The sequence below is a fragment of the Pithys albifrons genome, chromosome Z, assembly GCF_047495875.1.
Source record: "Pithys albifrons albifrons isolate INPA30051 chromosome Z, PitAlb_v1, whole genome shotgun sequence".
Taxonomy (NCBI): Eukaryota; Metazoa; Chordata; class Aves; order Passeriformes; family Thamnophilidae; genus Pithys; species Pithys albifrons.
This window is the reverse complement of record NC_092497.1, coordinates 68,819,579-68,839,246: the sequence shown is the minus strand read 5'-3', so window position 1 is coordinate 68,839,246 and position 19,668 is coordinate 68,819,579. Positions and strand designations below refer to the sequence as shown.

The 19,668-nt window shown below is 37.6% G+C and overlaps 1 protein-coding gene across 7 annotated transcripts in view; it reads left to right on the top strand.

Moving 5' to 3' along the window:
- The window catches only part of MPDZ (multiple PDZ domain crumbs cell polarity complex component), a 106,034-nt gene that overhangs the window by 55,265 nt on the left and 31,101 nt on the right, over positions 1-19,668 (top strand). For 4 of the 7 annotated variants that reach the window (XM_071581594.1, XM_071581595.1, XM_071581593.1 and 1 more), the window contains exons 19-25: positions 2,371-2,529; positions 6,233-6,520; positions 7,419-7,542; positions 9,690-9,888; positions 17,069-17,173; positions 17,970-18,062; positions 18,537-18,714. In XM_071581594.1, coding sequence (XP_071437695.1) covers positions 2,371-2,529; positions 6,233-6,520; positions 7,419-7,542; positions 9,690-9,888; positions 17,069-17,173; positions 17,970-18,062; positions 18,537-18,714 — 1,146 coding nt within the window. Of the gene's footprint in view, positions 1-2,370; positions 2,530-6,232; positions 6,521-7,418; positions 7,543-9,689; positions 9,889-12,928; positions 12,971-17,068; positions 17,174-17,969; positions 18,063-18,536; positions 18,715-19,668 lie in introns of all 7 variants that reach the window. The other 3 variants (XM_071581589.1, XM_071581592.1, XM_071581590.1) reach the window with 1 other exon arrangement.

Here is a 19,668-nt window from a genome sequence, read left to right as displayed (position 1 = left end):
AAAAATAGTATTTTTCTGATGTTTTTGAAAGTGCATGGCTATTCACATCTGATTGCATGCACTGAGCATCCCTTTGGAATTTGCATCTTGTGTAGAGAAATGTTCATGTGCCTATTTTCCTATGTGTCACTTCTCTACCTTGAAAAGTTTTTGGTACTCCATTTTTGCATGTAATCCAGCCTTACAGGGAATGCTGTCTGTCTTCGAAAGCTGCAAATATTTCCTCCTAAAAATATTCTTCAGCCTTCAGCATCAATTGAGATTATGAGATTTGCAAGGTCAAAAGGTGTGTTCACTTGTACAGTGTGCCTTACCTGAGCATTCCATGCCTTACATAGCCCAGAAGTTACCAATAAGAACTCAGATTAAAAAGAAACAGGAAATAGGACTCTACAAAAAGGTGGAAAAAAACCCCCTCAACCCCCACCCCTGAAAAAAAAAACAAAAAAAACCAAAAAACCACAAAAAACCCCCAACCAACAAAACACCCTATCCAGAATATCTATATACTGTATACATATGTATGTATATATGTATTCCAAGTGTGTCTTCTCATGTTTATTTGTACTGATCTGGGTCTGATATTGAAGTTATTAGGCCCTCATTTTCTAAGGACTTGAGCAGGGAAGCAGTTTCTACTAAACACCACAACTCAGTTCATTAGAAAACCCCAAACCAAACAAAAACCTGAAATGGATCCTTTCAGGGTGAAAATCTCTGCATTCCTGTTTCCAGTAGGTTTGTTGGGTTTTTTCACACTTGAAAATGACAAGCTGGTTTAATAACCTGCCTTTAGACAAGACTGCCTGTTTTTAATTCTGCAGTTTGTTACCTTTGTAGAGTAGTTAGATAATAATATTTGTCTTACTCCACATATTGAGAAGCAGCATGAGGATGCCAAGTTTTATACTATAAATAACCTGTAATTAAAGATGTGTTGAAATATCAGATTAAAACTAAAGTATTTTAAAAAATTTACTTCCATCTGTGATTCATATTAAAAAAAATTAAACTTGTGGAAAAAATAATGAAAGTCTAGGACTTAAAAATAGAATTACATTGTCAGCTCTGTCAACTGTCCAATTAAATGTGCAAAATATGAAACCAAATATGCAATCATCCAGTAAGATGTGATTACAGAGTGCATTTATGAGATTCCGTTTTTCATAGAGAGATCTGCATTCAGGTTCTACGGACCTGTCCTGAATTTTCACAATACCTTTCCTAGGACATAGCTTTGGTAACGTTAGTCTGTGTTTGCCAGACAATAAGCCGAGAGTAAGTTACAGTGAAGGAGCAATTTTAATTAGCTGTTAAGTCTTTAGACTTGAAATACTAAAAAAATTGATCCTTTTTACCCTAGAAAGGAATTAATATGTTGAATCATTGCATATTGTTGCTATTGCTGTGGTGCATTTACTATAATGAATGCAAAATATGATTAACCACAAGGGCTGAAAAACAAGTTAGGTCCCATCTCTGCAGATGGGTGCACTGATCTACTTTATACGAGTTCATGGTATATCATGGCTCTAAACTCACTGGTCATTTTTTGTTAACGTACACTACTTCCTTGAACTTGCCAGGGGAGATGAAATTACCATCAAAGTGTAGTATATCAGGCACCATAAATTAGGTCTTTTAGGACTTAATTTTATTCTATTATTTGAAAGTATGTGTGTCTTGGGAAAAAGAAGTTTCATTTAAAAATGAGGTAAAAACCACTACCCTTGTCCATGTCTGAACATATTCTAAAATTTAAATTTCTCATGTAAGAGGAATAGAAGAAATGTAGAAGTGTCCATAGTAATCCTGTTGTCCAATGTGAAATATTTTAGAAATCATAAAACATGTAATGTTTTTTTAATGTAGTGTAAAGCATTGCAATTTCCAGATGATTGTTTTTAAAAGGGTATAAAAAATAACTGAGCCTAAGAATTTGAGTCAGGGGAACTTTCTTGACAGGTGGCACCAAGTGAAGCTCATTGTTTTTTCCGTGCTAATTTTCGTAACAGAAAATTAGAAATAAAAAGAAGCCCTAAGGATATCCAAATATTTATACCAGAGAGTACAGCAGAATTCTCCCAACATCTTGTACTTCTATTAACAGGCATGAGCTTACCTCAGCCCCATAACTTATTCTAGTTGAGACTCCTGATTTACTTTACATATTCTTTGCAACTTTTAAAGATATAGTAACAAAGGTGAAGCAGAAAATTTTCCTACGGTGCTGTCCAAATGTAACTTTAACGGAGTGAAAAAAAAATGAAAGAAGAAACGTGTTAGTGTGTAGTGGCTGATGTGCATGTGTTTGGGGCTTATCTGGTGTGATGGTAACAGCCTGGCTGATTGAATTGCTTTTGTTGTTAGGTGGACTCTGGAGAGGCAGATCTAGCAGATGAGTCCACCTTTGAATCACAGTATTCTCTGGAGAGAGACGTCTTCCCGGATTCAGTGACAGCTCTGCATCACAGTGCCTGTAGCAGTGAAGTGAACAACAGCTTCTCTCTTCCATTATCAACTTCCAAGGTAAATACGAGAATGATTTTAGTGATAAACAATTTTGATTGTAAGTGGTAACAGGTGGTATCATTAGGTACAAATGTTTTATGTTATCCTGGTTAAAAATGCACTATTTGTTGCCAGATTAAAATTCTTTTTAGAGTAATGCTGATGTCTTATAGATGTCTGTGTTGAAGAGAGAGGCAGATAAAAGGCTGGAAGCTTGTATTTTTGCTAGATAAGGATGATTTAGCCAGATAAAGGGTGGCAAGATGTTTGTAGTATTAAAGCTGTCTTGAGCAGTCTGCTAGAAAAACTTAATTGTTATTCAAAGCATATTAAAGAGTGGAAACACAAAATGACTGCATTTTGTTTGACGATATTTTAGTATGAAAGCAAGAGTAAGTTTTCATCCTAAGTTTTGCTGTCATGCTTCATAGTTAGTATGTTTTTGTGTTCTTTAATTAAATTTTCATAATGATACTGTAATTAAAAATAAATCTGTGTATATCAGAACTCTAATGGCTTATAATTTATATTTAACATCAATAAATTAAGATTTATTTAAAAGTATTACAAACATCAGTAGCTTTGTTCCTGGTCACATACCCATAATGACTTGATTGATTGCATCAGAGTTGTGTTTTGTTTCTCTCCATCATTTTTCATGTTCTTTTTTCTTGGTAATCTTTAGAGCCTTCCAATTCCATTCTCCTAGCATTCATCTTTGAGATTCCTTCTTGGGTTTGCAGTCTGTGGACTTGAATAAAGCACTTACTGTTTTTTCTGCCACACCTGAGCTGCAGTAACTATCTTTAGCCTTTCTGGTATATATTCAACCTCTATGAAGCACGACTTGGAAAGCCAGATTCATCTTCTAATGGTTTCTCCTAATCCACAGAAGAGCACATCTCTGTTGTGCCAGTGGGACAGATTGCATTGTTTAAGTCTGTAATTGTTACTTAAATGGATTATGCATTTTACATACTTAGGAGCATTTTATGAGATAGAGACAGGATTTACATTATGTATCACGTTGAGAGGCTCTAGGAAAGTCTTAAGTTATTTCCAGCACTGACTTAAAGATGTCTTTAGTTTACAAGTTTTTTTATAAATTATTATGTCCTGACATTTCGATATTTATGTCTCTGCACCAGTGTGAAGTGAGTATCAAGTTCTTATCAGGTAACATATTCTCTGGTTATGAGTGACTTGACAAAACAAACACAGTGAGAAAATCAGAAAAGCGTACTGAAAGTAATGCAAATGCTCAGGCCACATGTTGCTGTGGTTAGAAATTCTTGAAGTCGTGTTTTTCTTCGAAAATTACAGCATTGGCTTTTCTTCAAGTGAAACAAAAGTAAAAACGAGCATGTGCTGCGACTCATATATATTATATGTATGGCATGTGAAATAAATGTTGAGTATGATTAGGGCTTGTTTTCACTGGTCTAGAAATGGATACAAAACAGACTTAAAAGTGTGTGTCCCAGCTGTATTGAAACCTTATGATAAAATTCAAAAATATTACAGTGCTGGTGTTCTGTTCTCAAAAAGGTAAGAAATTATGTCCTTGATTATATCATGCAGATTAGTGGTATTTAGGCTATGTTCAATTATCTTCTCAGCTGTTATTTAAACCACTTATTTACAGGTAAAGCTTTTTTGATTCTTGTCTCAGGACAGAGCAAGCATGTATGCTCTTAATGAAAGTTGACAAAAACTAATTCTAAGGCCCTTGAGACAGTGCTGCAAAATATCCCCAGATTCTGGGAAACACGTTTCCCCGACTTTTTTGAAAAGTAATAGAAGAATTATTAGGACCAGTGGTTAACAACTAAGACAGATAGAGGTAGTTGGTTTTTACTACTTTTATTAAATTTCAGAGAAAAATCCTTATTATTGATACAGAGACTCTAAGTTCAACTTCTAAGTCCTTGATGTATCTTTCTAATATCTAATGGCCTACATATTTTTAAAATAGCTTACTTTGAAAGCTCAGCTAGAGAATATTTAAAGATTATTTTCCGAATGTTTTGTTGTCTTAGTTTAGAAGAAAACTGAGATATTTATATAGACCAGAAAATAACGGCCTCCCCCCAAAATCACCACAGCTTTGAAATGTAGGAGTTTTAATCAGAAAAAAGTATAGAAACAAAGGATAACAGTTCTTAGCTAGAAATATCTCTGTCTGTCTGTCTGTCTGTCTATCTATCTATCTATCTATCTATCTATCTATCTATCTATCTATCTGTGTGTATGTATATATGCACACACACACATATATATAACCAAAAGTAGGACAGAACAAACAACTAACAAACCCTTTAGATGAAACTGATTTTTTTGTCTCTGCTCGCTTGGTGCAATTATATTTATAGACAGCAGGGGTTGCTGCTGTGCCTCGGCTGGCAGCAAAGTGACTCACAATTCTCCAGTAAAACAAAGACAAAAGGTAGTTCATGAGGCGCTGACTCCTCAGAATAACTCATATGGGAGATGAAGGCCACAAAATAGGATGGGGTGGAACTCTCTGACAGACAGTGCAGAGTCCTCTCCTTGTCCACAGGTCAGGGATGAGAGGCTGGGGTCTGGAGCTGGCGGTGGTGGTGCTCACTCCTCTGCAAACAGAAAGGGATCTGAAGCAGAATCCAAAGCAGTGGCCACGTCTCTCTCCCTCTGATGACCAGCACAGAGCACCAGAGCTGAGCTGGGGTCATAGGTGGCCAAAACCAGGGCAACTCGGCTCCCTCCAAACACCTTAATGAGTCTGGCAATCGGTGGCTTCCACCTACCCCAGCTGCCCAAAAAAGTGAGGTCCCGCCCCTCTGGAGAAACCTCTCCCTCCCCCCTCACCACCTCAGCAATCGAGGTGAAATGAAAGCAGTTGGCCATCCTTTTTGTTGTCTAGTGCCATGGGGGTTGGGTATTAGCTCCCAAATTCTGCATTGATAAGGATAGAGAATTTCATTAAGATCCAAAACTGCACCATTTGTATATTGAAACCCTTGAAACATTTTAAAAGTAGTGCCTCACAATCTTGAAAATCTAAATAAATATGCAGAGAATTAGTTATAGTACTGCAGCCGTAAAAGACAGACTTGCAGAAAGTTCTGTAACTATATGATTGTATTTAATTGAGGTCCCACTTCAAATCCTCCATGTTCTTTTTTTGCTGAGGCTTGATTAAGATTTTACTTTTCACTCTTTATGCGAAAGGGATATCTAAATATGTTTCTGCTCAGTTAAATGAATGATTAGATTGCATTTTTATTGTCTGAGCTGCTTGAAATTCCTCTTTGCTTGCTAAGTGTGTTGAAAATAAAGACCTTGGTCTTGGAAAGTTCTTTGACCTGAGAAAAACAACTGTTTAATTTTAAAAACTTACTGGAGTTATGTCTATTTTAAGAATGTGTGAGTGGATGTTACTTTTCTGAAGGTAGTAGAGAGTTATTGAAGAGTCCAAGTTAGAATCTGGCCTTCAGCAGTATCTTATTTTCACTGATTTCTGGTATTTTAAAACAGAAGAAATTGTCCAAGAAATCAAGTTCCCTTTATAGAAGAATGAATACCTGTAGGGAACTAAAGATGAGGTTGATCTTACTAATCATACAACAGATATGTTTACATTTTGTGAGAATAGTTTCTGTTTAAGGTTTTAGCATTAAGTGTGCTTTTGAATTCTACTATGAATGACTAGTGATTGTTCATTGTCTCCTGTGTTGAACAGTCTGTTGGAGAGGAATGTGAAAATACTGCAGCTGATTTCCATGTATCTGACACAAATCTGTACAACATGGATCTAAATCAGAGACTGACAGAGCAAAAGTCCATAGTGGGTGGTAGCCTGGAAGCTGCGACTGATTTTACTAAAACGGATCTTCTGCCTCTGGATGTTTCGTATACCAACCAAAATAAAAATGAAAATGAAGCAACATGGACTGGATCTCAGACAGCATCAGACATTGCACTAAATACAAATCTTGCTACTACCACACAGCTTGATGCCCATGGAAAAGTAAAGCTATTACTTTATTTTTTAAAATAGTGATTTATAAAAACCTACCAGAAGTCCATATTAGACCACAGAATTTCCTACAGAAATTGTCACTGACCAACTCCAATGCATAATTTTTTGATTATTAGTGTTCATCATAAGTGTTATCTCACATCAAAACTGCAGAATTTAGCCCTTTCCCAAACAGGACATTATTTATTGCACCAAGATAGTAGTTTCTCTGAGGCTAGCATTACAGTGGTATATAAAAGTCTGCTAAGACCTCACATCACTACATGGTGCTGGACCACAGCATACCCATGGGACAGGACAGAGGTATTTTTGTATTCCGTGTTAACCTTTGCAGAGACATGAGTGCAAGGGGGAGGTGCAGAGCTGGAAACAGGCCAAGGGGGAGTGGTGTGAATGTCTTGTATCACGGTGTTCTTGCAAGCCTGTGCAAGTCAGCTCACAAACTGTGATGCTGCAGTGTGCACACATAATATTCCTTTGCATGACAGTCACTGTGACATGTATTTCTTATTTGTGCCATTCACTGATTTATTAGGAGATGCTTAAAAGAGCTACAATTTCTTACCAGATTTGTTACTTTAATATTGACAAATTGTCAGACATCTATGGTAAATGCGTCCGAAGGCCTTGAATTCATCCTACTAATTTTAAGAGTGTAACTGATGTCCCTAGATTAAAAGCATACTTTGTGACAGATTTGGTATATTGCTTGAATGAAAACAGAAGCCTTAGGTATGATCTTTGATGGCTTGACTTTTCCAATGTCTGTATAAGATATCTGTCTTAATTATGCGCATAGCTTTTGTGTAAGATGAGTTGAGATCAGTATGACCAATCATAGTTTTATCTCAGTATTCTGAACTGATGTTATTTTCCCTTGTGTTAGGATCAATTGCTTTTAATGGAAAACAGATGCCCAGGATCTTTGGAGGGAAGTTCCGCAATACCAAATTCAGTCAAAAACATGTATGAGAAGACTATCACTATTGCAAAAGGCAATTCAAGTCTAGGTAAGTTAGCTAACATTTTTTTAACCTTGTCAGGAATATGGCTTTCCATTTTCCTTTTTAAATTGTATAAGTCAAGATGAAATATTTTCCATTTAGTGGGGAAAGGATATTCATTCTTTGCTGCTCTTGCCTTTTTGACTGTGATGGCACTGGATCCATTTGCTGTCGCTGTGGACACAAAAGTCTCACTTGAGAGGTTTTTTTCCTGTAAGGTTAGTCTTTTCTAAATGCTAACAGAACAATTTAAGTGCATTGTTTTTTAATGTCTGTACTAATATAGTGGAAAAACAAGATACAGCCAAGGAATGCTGTAAAAGAGCACTTTGGCCAAAGAACTGCAGACAACTTTCAAATATTGGTAAGCACAAAATGATGTTGCTTCCTGAGGATGGTCAAAAGGGTTTAAACAGGCTGTTTACTTCCTTGCTATGAGTTTGTACTTTTATCTGAAGTACTGCAATATTTCTAAAAATCATATTATTGATACATTTAAGAGGTAGTATTTTTGGCCCAATATTATCATTTTTAGTGAAACCAGGAGAACAGTGGCGTACTCACTGCCTGCTTCTCTAACAGAAACTCCTCTATAAGGTGCTCTTATTTCAGTGCCTTCACCTTGTTAATAAATGAAAACTTTCACGTTAGTGCACAAAGAAAATAAAATACCAGGTTTGGCAGCATTAAGATAGTGAAAGTCTACTGGGTGGATTTCAGGGGTCCCAATCCTGCAGCTACTTTTCCACTGCCTTAGTGAAGAAAAGTTTTTCCTGAAACTGTTAGCAGGGTTTGTTTCATGAGCACCAGCTGCACTGAAAACAAGAGTGACACAACTCTTGCATATAAGAACAATCACAAAGACACGTGAAGACCAGCACAAGTAAATCCTTATGGGCTCCCCATGGGGAAGGAGGCACAAGAGCGTACTTGTCTCATTTCCCATTAGTGAGAAGAAAGTGTAGTTAAGAGGTGTTTGTAAATACTGAGAACTAGTGTCCTGCTGCACCACAGGTGGGATCGTGGTATAACTCAAATAGTGGACTGTATCTATAAGCAATGCAGGCTATCACAGAAGTCAGAACATATTTTTAGGCCTAAGCTGTGGATGGCCTAGGAGAGTGGGAAGGCAGCTGCTATGCCCATGAGATCTGATTTGGCCTTTCTGTTGAAAGTAAGCGTGTGTTTGTATCGGGCCTAGGCTCCTAATTACCTGTTTAGTCATCTCACCTTCTTTCCAAAGGGAGTCTTCATTAACTAAACTGAAATGTGGTGCATAAACTCAGTGAACTGCAACAGTTGAGTGGGGGTCTCTAGGTCCAGGGCTTAGCCCATTACCTAGAGAGGTGTGCTCCCCTCGCTGCCCCCTACCATGTAGCCCCCAGGGAACCCACACAGGGACCACAGTCGAAGGACGAGAGAGAGAGAGACAGAGCCGTTTATTGATAACAGAAGGGGGTATTCATGGGCTCAAGGAGAATCAGAAGATGACCAATAGGAATCCCGAGGGACTTTGGACTTTTAACCAATAGAATTTAAGTGTTAAGGGCCAATAGAAAGGGTTAGATATAGGCTTGAGGAAACTTTCTGAGCCTTCATCAAGGACACTGCAGGTATTCCAAAGTGGGAGATAAGGGTAACTCAGGGGATTCTGGGAAGATGAAGGGTGATTTAGCAAAAAGAACAATAGACTCCATCTTGTACATTTAAACAACATTAAAAACCTCAGTTTTTAAGGCCTTAGACTTAGTTTCTTCATTTTCTTCACAAGTCCACTTCTGACAGGACTTTCTCCATTCCAGATACTGTAAGTCAAATGCGAAAGTGAACCATCAGAATAGTGGTAAATTTGACTAGCAATTTCATTACCTTTTTCTTTGTTTTTTGCTTAAATTTCCTACTATCTTAATTTTTTTATACAGAGCCTAGTATGTGAAATGACAACAAGGTAAAGTAAGGGTACTGTGGTTGTGATTTGTAATTGCTGTCTCCTATTGGATAGAAGAAATGCAGGGGAGACTTAGAGCAACATTTATACACTTACTGATTCTGGCAGGTTGGCTGACTGACTTTTACCTCCCCGTGCCCCAGGCTGGCACCCAGAGCTGGGGCTTAAAGACATTCATTAACTGTTTCATATGTTTTTGCTATAGGGATGACAGTAAGTTCCAATAAAGATGGCTTGGGAATGATAGTTCGCAGCGTGATCCATGGAGGCTCAATCAGTCGTGATGGGCGGATTGGTGTGGGGGACTGCATCCTGTCCATTAATGAAGAGTCAACCACTAACTTAACCAATGCACAGGCCCGGGCTATGCTGAGACGGCATTCACTCATTGGACCAGATATAAAGTAGGTAAAACTAGATGATGAATTGCAATAGGAAAAAGCTAATAATTGAAATCTGGTTATTTATGGAAGTATTTTAAATGAAAATTTTGTTTGTTTTTACATATTAATTTACCTTTAAGTTGCAGCTTCAGATGGATAATTCACCTTCAGATTACATTTTCATGGATTTCAAAGATAAAATCGCTTGTCTGAGAGGCTTCGGATGTTCTTAGGAAAGTTATTAGTGTCATGAGCAGTCATCATTATTACTGTTTGCCTCATTATTTTGAAAGATTGGGAGTAGTCAGAATTTTGCACTCGTAGTATGACTCTTCTAAAGAAAGTAAGGATTTGCTCAAGGTGTTTGTCATTCTTAGAGGTGGACTCTCCTGGCTGTTGCACAAGTGATTTTATTTCATCTTTGTAATGGAGTTTGGTTTTGACTGCCAGACATAAAGTACGACACATGATGTTAATGCAAAAAGTATTACTTAAAACATTTCAGTACATATGTGACAAACAGCAAAAACACTCTGTTTTCTGAAATCACTTTCAATTTTTTGTTAGTACATAGAAAGAAGCTGTTGCTCTTGTGCCTAAATTTCTGCTCTTGGGAGTACTATTTTAAACTTGCAGTGATTAGTACAGGTTTTGACATATCCAGTTAATAACACACTTTCTTTTCAAGTTCTTCACACAATTTGCAGGATTCTAACTCTGCCTGAAAGTCCAATTCTTTCTAGCTATTGTGGTTGTGGTGTTAACCTTGTCCATATGCACCATGTAAAAATGAAGTTGTTCTCGAAGTTGTGGATTGTGCTGTAGACATACCAGTGCTGGCTTTATGTCTTCCAAATCTAGTGGCTCTTTTTCTCAGATCTGTGGTAACTAGGGCTGGGTCAGATAAGCATATGAGATTAATGAAGTTGTTGGTAATAGAAGCCTCCACTTATTTATGAGGATGGCCGTGAAAGAGGTCAGTCCAGTTCCAGTGTGGTTAGAGGTAGCTGTCATTTATCAGTTTAGAGTGGATGGTAGAGCATTCCATCCTTCCGCAAAAGTATTCTAATTTGAAGAGACCTGGCATTTTGGGAACAGGTGGTCAAAGTACCTTCACTGTCTGAAGGTTTAATCACCTGCCCATGCATTTAAAATTATGATTTGATGTAATCTTGTTGGAATAAAAGGATATGCTTATATAATGAGTTACATTTTTGCCAATGCTGTCATGTATCTATATACATGAGTCACTGTTGATAAAATGTATCCTAGGTTATTGTTGTAGGCTTCCTAATTGTTGTGGTTTTACCTTGACAAAATGCCAATTATTCACCACAGCAGTGTAGCTCCCTCCTCATGCCAAAGGAAAGGGAGAAAAAAAATGAAATTGAAAACAGAAATGGGTTATGTGTTTACACACAAAAGGAAAATTAAAAGCAAAATGCAATACAACACATACACACAAAGGTAAGAGATAACGATTCTCCATCTTCCCACTGAATAGCAAAGCTGAACCACTCCGACCACCCCAATAAGGCTAACTTTCCAAGAGATACCTGAACAGGGGGAAGGGAGAAGGTGACAATTTACTTCCCTGAGTTAGAGTAGCGGTGAGGCGGCGGTGGGGCCTAGCCCTCCCAGAACAGCTTAGTATATCCACCCAGCACCACAGCCATGAGCAGAAGAGAGAGAAACTCCTCTTACACTGTTTTTACACCTCAGTTTGCTGCATTTGGTGTGAAATAGTTCTTTGGTTGCTTAAGTCAGGTGACAACCTGTCCCTTCTAATCTAAGTAGCACCTAACAAAGCTTACTAAAACATAGTCTTAATTAAGAATTTTGTCTTTTTTTTTTTTTTTTTTTATATTCTTCATTGTCTTCCTGTGGTAAGGTTTTAAAGCAAAGTGAGCATCTGCATTTCAAAATAATGAAAGACTAAATTCTTTGCTAGCTTTTAAGAGAATTTTTCAAGAATGAGGACAGTATTTTTGGGACTACATAATTTTACTGTAAAATTATTCAACATAATCAAGCTATTCTATGTTTTTTAAATTCCAGGAACAGCACAGGATCCCCGAAAAAACATTGTTATACAAATACGTGGGTAATATCCCATACCAGAAATTTGGAGATAGGGGGCAATTATGTCATTATAGTTTTTCATGTATTCTGAGAGGGATACCCACACAGATCCATGCACATTTATGTATTTCATTTCAGAGCTAATGTGGTGCATCACCTTGCAGCATTTGTGATATAAGGGCCAGCATTTCAAATATTTGAGTCTCTTTGGTGTGTTCCTTGGGAAAAAAAAAGGTACACTGGCACTTAGATGTGACCATCAGGATAACATTCTTCATTGTCTTTACTGCAGTATTAACACCTTAAATTTTAGACTGAGCTTTTTGTGGGTAGCAGGTTGCCCCCAAAAAGTGATTAAACAATTATTTTATTTTCAAAGCTGTATTTTAGTTGCAAGCAGTTTTGCAGAGAAAACACTAAGCCATCCTTACTGGCCATGCAAAGGCTTTGCTTAATTTTATTAAAGGAAATCTGAGTTTAAACAGTTCAAGAACCAGAAATCTGAGTTTCAGACTTGGGTATTTAAATTTTTTCCCCTCTGTGTGTGGAAAACCAGATGTGTGGCCTTACCAGAATACATACTGTTTCACTTCTCACTCTACCTTGCCAGGTACTTTTATATTTCTGTAATAATAGCCAGTGTTTCATGCTCAGGAGCAGCTGCTTGTAGCATCTGTCACATAATTACAGGGATGGATTAGAATTCATCTGACTGAAGTGTGGGGATGAATTCCTGATCAAGAAATAAGATTGCAATTCCATTTTCCATGTCTGTTAATAATCACTGTTCTAGATAATAATAAATACCAGGTACTTTCTGGGTTAGATAGAGATGAAGTGGAGGTGGAATGGGAAGAGAGGGGTAAAAAAGCATCTCACACTTTTAACAACATAAGTATGCCTCTCACATTCAGTATGAGACACTGACATTTCTTAACAACATTGTAAAAGATGCTGCATCGTATGCTTCACATTCTAGATCTTCTCCAGCACCTGCTGATGATCAGGCCCTCTGTTATGTGTGAGTATTGGCAATTCAGAAACTCATTATGGTTCTATGTTGCAACTTGTCTGTAAAATCATTCCATGCTTTCATGATATCAGTAGTAATGTCAGGGATATATCCAGATATAGGTACATACTCTCTCATTCCTTGTATATGTTTGTGTGTGCATGCACATGTGGCTACACATGTGGATGTGTATATATATTTTTTATTAACAAAGGTTAAGACTCTGTGTGTGTATTTCTGTGTGTATATATATGTATGGCTTTAAACTTGAAGACTGGAGCATACTTTTTAAGTCTGGAATGAAAATACCTGTATTCTAAAAAAATTGTTGCTAATGTTTTTAAATTTCTTCTATGACAGCCACCTGAGATGTGCTTATAACACGTGTGCCTATGCGTGTATGCGTACAAGGTTCACTGCTAGAATTGGCATAAGTACATTGTACTGATATCTGGATTAATCTTAGTGTAATATTTTCTGTGGCACTTCCATTTTACTTCCTTCGTGGATGAAGAGATTCAAAGTAAACCGTAAATGTTAATTAGAGCAATTTGTCCTGTACATTTGCCATATTTTGTTACTTGGTTTGTTGGTGTTTCAAGGCTTTGTGTGGCTGTTGAGTCAAGCATGTGATAAACGTTCCTCTGTTCTGCATGCAATGTTGTGTCTACAAGATATTTTCATATGTACAACCATTGGTGTTTCTATTTTTGTTGCTTTAGTTTCTAGTGCATATCTCTGAGTGTTGAAGAAGTGTGTTTAGTCCTCAAGAAAGAAAACTAGAACACTTTCAAGCTGTGCAGCTGTGAAATGAGGGAAATGATTAAACCCTGCAAATACATTTTCTTTTGAAATTGTTGAACTTCCAACTTTTCTTGAAGCTAAGAAATACAGTACAAGAGTAGAGCAGTCATTTACTTGTTGCTTGTTTTTCATGTCTTTATTCTTCTTCTCTGGCACTTGTTTCTCTTGATGTCTTCCCTGTAACCATATTAAGGCAATTACCAGTCTCTTTTGCAGATCAGTCATTCAGGTGCCTGGGTTGGATTTTTATTTCCACTTTACAGCACAAGGTTCAACAGTGGATCAAAGGAGCCCAATGCACTTCTTCTGGGCCCCTCATCTTCCCAGTCACAGGCAGAGCTGTTCGAGATGATGCTGGATGTGGTCAGACCTCACTGTGACCTCCAAGTGAGCTACAGTAGAAATACAACAAGTGATAACTGGAGGGTGTCTGCTCATGTGCACAGGGAAAAACGTATCTGCTCATTTTTAACAGAGAAAAATTTCATGTAAATTGAAGGTCTTTAATACAATTTGACCTTGCCAAGTGTCACAGACAGCAGGAACAGGTTGAACAGCCTCATAGCAAAGGCTACTTTCCAGTATACGTATTTCCTGAAACTGTAATTTACACCAGAAAGAAGCTTTTTGGTGTAACTTTTCACTGCAATAGCATACAAAGGAGAGAGTGGAGGAGAACAGTCACATCAGTTATACAGCTTAGGTAGTAAGAGAAGCTAGGGAAGCCTTTGCAGCTTCGGAATTCCTGAGCAAGAAACAAAGGTGAACTACGCAGCATGTAACTCTTTGTGTATTTGATACGTGTAGTTTAGTTTATGATGCTATTTTTTGCAAAATACAAGTATATATTTGTGAAATAGCTGAAACATTACTGAAATTTAGTTGTATATAAGAATGAACATTCATGAACATACTGAATGTTCCTCTGAGTGCTTTAAATTAGGGCATTTGAAGTGCAGTGTATCACTAAAACAGAAATAATGTATTTTTCCAAAGAGATAAAATGTAACAGCTCCCAGCGAGACTCTGGAAATCAGTTAGGTAATTCAGTTGCTCAATTTTAGATACATTTTTTAAAAATGGTAGCGGTGAACCTCTTCTTAGCTCCAGTGCTGTACACAGAGAGGGAAGCTAAGGTAGCTTTTGGGAGATGTTGCTAAGTATAAGGCTCTTTGAGAGCATCCTTTGAGTTGCTCCTTTGGAATATTCCAGCACAATATCAGTTATTAATTCATATAATGTAAAACAACTGGTTATCCCAGAAGTTGGAGTGGACATGGTTTGCCTCCCCAATAGCTGATCTCTAATACTGACATATGAGGTAAGAACTACTACTTCACTCGAACCTTGACACCCTACATAATTGTTTGCCATGTGCTCCTTACACAAAATAACTAGACAAGAGTTGATAGATACTGGACACTGGTAAGAGATCACACTCTGCTGTATATGTCCAGCCTGAATCTGGGTTTATCTCTTTCCTTTTTAGGAGTATGCCGTTTTCCTTTCCATGCTGTGAGCAGCTGCAATTTAGCATAAAGGAGGTTGTTCAGGCCTTCTAGTTGGCAGAAACATTGTAGCTCTGAGTATTTTTTTACCGTAGCTGTCTGTCAAGGGAAAATACATTATTTCCTACTTTTTTTTTATGGGGTGAAAATTGATGAGTTTGGTTGGGATGAAACTGATGAATGTAACTGAATAAATGTTAGGTTTTCTTACATTGAAGTGGAACTTACACATCTTTTTTTTGTAGAGGCAAATATTCTTATAGGCTTTCTAGGTGGAACTTCTGTATCAGCACTTCAAAAGGAAAATACTTTGTTTCAAGTGCAGTAACACTTGAGTGCTTGAAAAAAAGGCCAAAGCAGAACAAGGGGGAGATTTAAAGAAAAGGAAAAGCTTGGTGATAATATACGGGTGTTTTAGAAATTGCCATTAGAAGAGCTGTGGAGTTCCTCCTGTTCAGCATCCTAGGCACTTCTGTAAAGATCCTCTTTGCACTTTTCTAAATGTGGTAGATGTGAGAGGAGATAGGGAACATGCTTGGACACAGAAAAAGATGGCATATAAAGGTGGTCATTATGATAATTTTGGTAGAGTGTTTTGGACTGAGAGAATTAGTCATATGAAAGTTCATTTGCGCTGCCATCTGGTGCTTGCTGTATTCAACAGAAAACCAATGAGAGGGAAGATCAGTGGCAGTCAGGGTGTAACAGAATAGGACTTCAGTCAGGGAATGAGGGACAGGAGAAAGCTCTGGCTGAGAGCCTCAGAGCCGAGTCTCTCCTCAGCAGCTTATGCATCCTTGTGAAGTTGTCCAGTTTGGTTTTTTGCGTTTTTTTCCCCATGTCTCTTCTGTGGGGAAATATATTTATTTTTCTTTTAGCAATTGTGATGTTTGAGAAGACAGACTTTTTTGTGTCATTTTTCCATTAACCTTACTTCTTGGCAGACCTGGATCTCATAGCTAAGCTGATTTTTGTGCAATTATACTTCTTTAAGAAGATAAAGCATCATTAAATAAGGAATATCTAAGTAGCCTTGCTTATATCATAGTATCCTTTTTTCCTGTAGAGGGAAGTTTTTTAAGAAATATTCTTCATGTCTTAATCTTTTTTCCATACCTTTATTTCACCCTCCCCAGTCTATTGGGCCTTTTCTGTTTCTGACATTCAAACATTGAGTGGAGTCTGCATGTCATTTGATTGGTGAAATGTGATTATCGGACTGCCCCACAGTGGCTGGAAGTGCATGAAAGAGTGGAGAAGGAAGGACTTCAGCAGGGATTTGCTCTCTGAAGCATAGGTGGTGTGCTGTAACACCTTTATATGTCCAAATCCCTAGATTATCCTTTACCAAAAGCTTAGAAAACTAAAATAAATACAAAATCACACAGGAAAGCTCAAAACCTCCTACAAGCCAACTTTCAGAAAGATTTTTGACAGTCATTTAGTGTGGTAATGGTGCCTCAAACTTCACGGATCCTTTGGTTTTCGTTTTTGCAGAAGGAATCTCTGTTTTGACTGAAGCTGAATTGTCGCTGTTCAAGCACCATTTACTTTAATTATGGAAAATTATTGTGTGCAAGAAAGTGCTGTTCAGCTACCTAATTCGACTATAAATGCATCTTTGTTGCAAAGTCACAAAGCATTCATATAACTGCTTACTCCCAATGTACTTGTGCTGTGCCTTTGAAGTCAGTGAAATGGTCTTGAGTGGCTTCCTCATATCCATACCTCACACCCACCAAAAGGAGGACCGGCAGTCCTCATGCTACTTTAATTGTGTCCCATTTTATTGCAGTATTACATATGTGCCAGCAGAAAATTTAGACGAGTACAGGGCTGGTTTGGGACAAGAGACAGAGGAAGCTGTGCCACTTGAACTTTTTCCTTCACATATTGTCAGGTGAGTCAAAAGGCTTACGGTTTTTTCTCCCACAGAGCTCTCAGATGTAACTCCTTCCATACACTTTACACATGTTTGGAAGATAAGTTTTATGGTAAAAGACATGAAAGATGGATGATTTTCTTCAGACCAGCAGCTGTTAAAATAAAAAGCTATTCAGAATACAACTTTTGCTTTTACTAATAATTTTTTTAAACATTTCTACAAGGCTGTTTGATCTGCCCAAAAAAGGAAATTGAATTTTCTTTCATCCTAAAACTCTCTTAAATCCCATGCAATTTGATTTCGGTGTTGACACAAATACTCAGTTTTCAACATAAGAATTTGGTATTGATGGTCTTTTCAGAACATAATTGGAAAGAATGAATTCTGCTGTCCTTTCCTTGAGTTTCAACAACTCATTGCAGTTACAATCCAAAATTTCAAAGTGATTAGTAGTATTTGGTTTTGTGAAATTCATCTCAAAAAACAGTAACTTTTTTGAGTGCTGTTGTTATTTATTCCATTTTGAAAACATTAAATAATAACTGTTACCTTTGACTTGGTTCTGCTTCCAAATTGCAGAGTCTTTTATTCTGTGTTGTGTATAGCAACTTGGTTGCAAAAAAAATTGAACAGGGAATCCCCAAACAACACATGTATTCCAACATACATCTGGAAAAGAAGTTCCATAAGTGAATCCTGTGTAAAAATTCTAATGTTGGCAGGTTGATTCCATATATGAGTTTTCTTTAGAAAAATGTAGTCTTTATGTGAGTTCTTTAAAAATTAATTACATGCTCTGGTTCATCATCAGGGAACTCCCAGAGCTTCCAGAACGTGAAGAAGGGGAGGGAGAAGAAAGTGAACTTCAAAATGCGGCTTTCAGTAACTGGAACCAGCCCAGAAAGTAAGTGCAGATCTAGTTGTGCAGTATAAAATGTCATCTGAAATTCAAAAATTTTGAAACATAGTATATTTTATGAGGAGTAAGAAAGCAGCAAAATTGCTGCACTTAGGTGTGTTGTGCATTGCAAGAGTAATTCACCATTGATTTTTGCTGCCATTGGGCTAAATCTAGCAGTGTCTTGATTGTTTTAATAGTTTACTTATTGCAGGCTAACTGTCAGAGATGCAGAAAGAAGAGGTGAACAGAAGGATTCAAAGGTTTTATTCGAATCCAAAATAAAGTGACCAACATTAGACTCAGTTACAGACTTTCTGACCAATTCAGAAGATAATCGCCACTGAAAAACAAAATAATGCAAGGAGTTATTTCAGAATATTTTTAAGCAATTGTGCAAATACAGGTGTCTTTAGTGTGCAGCATTGTCAAAATCACAACAGATTTTCATTTATTTTAGTCCTTGTTTTGTCACAATAGGGTTGAACTCTGGAGAGAGCCCAGCAAGTCATTGGGGATCAGCATTGTTGGAGGACGAGGGATGGGGAGCCGCCTGAGTAATGGAGAAGTGATGAGAGGGATCTTTATCAAGCACATCCTGGAAGACAGCCCAGCTGGCAAAAATGGAACTCTGAAAACTGGAGATCGGATTGTAGAGGTACCAGCTGAATGGCTTTTCCTGCAATTCCCCCAGCATCTCAGGAGTCTCTGAGAAGGATGTGTGGCTCTCGGCCGACAGCTGTGTAATTGCTCCAGCTGACACCACTTGAGCCATACAGACTGTAGTACCATCTGCTGCTGTTTATGTGCAGACAGCTGTCTGTTAAGTTGAATATCCAACCTGAAGCATAGATGACTGACTGTGTGAGCAGGGTGCTATGAAGCCAGCAGTTCAACCTGTCTGTTTTAAAGCCAGCATGTGTAGGAAAAAGCTTACATTTCATGAAGCTAAAAGATTTCACTTTTGTGTATTGGGTAGCAACAGAAATGGCCAGTGTAAATCATGCAGATAAATACCAAGCTTATTTCCCTCTTGCATCTTAATCAGATCACATCATTCTTGTGTACCTTGTGGAGGAATTAAGGGAGACACAATTTTTTTTTCCTCCTGATGTGAAAAAACCTGGTTTTGATGCTTCAGAAATTAAGAACACTCTGTCCATGCCTGAGCATAAGGTAGCCAGTGGTATTACAAGAAGGGATTTATCTAGATTCCTCTTCTATTTAGCCAATCCTGTGCTCATGCAGCCACTTCTGCTTTCTTGCTTAAAGATACTGAAGAATGAACATACTGAAAGAAGGGTCTTTCCTATGATGATTATCAGTGTCAGGCATTATCCTGTCTCCAGCTTCAGGTTCTTAGGAACTGCCCTCCACCCTGCTGGATGTCCTTAGCTGACTGTTCATCAGTAAGAATGTAACAAGCAGGGTGATGGAGATGGTGATTGTGGATCTGACTAGGCTTTATTTACACAGTGGTACTGAAACTGCATTTTGGTGTTTGCTACAAGATTCCTATGAAGGATCTTGAAATAATACCTTGATATGAGTAGCACTTTCTACAATGTCATGGAACAGTTTCAGTGTATAACAGATTGGGAGTTGGAATTTT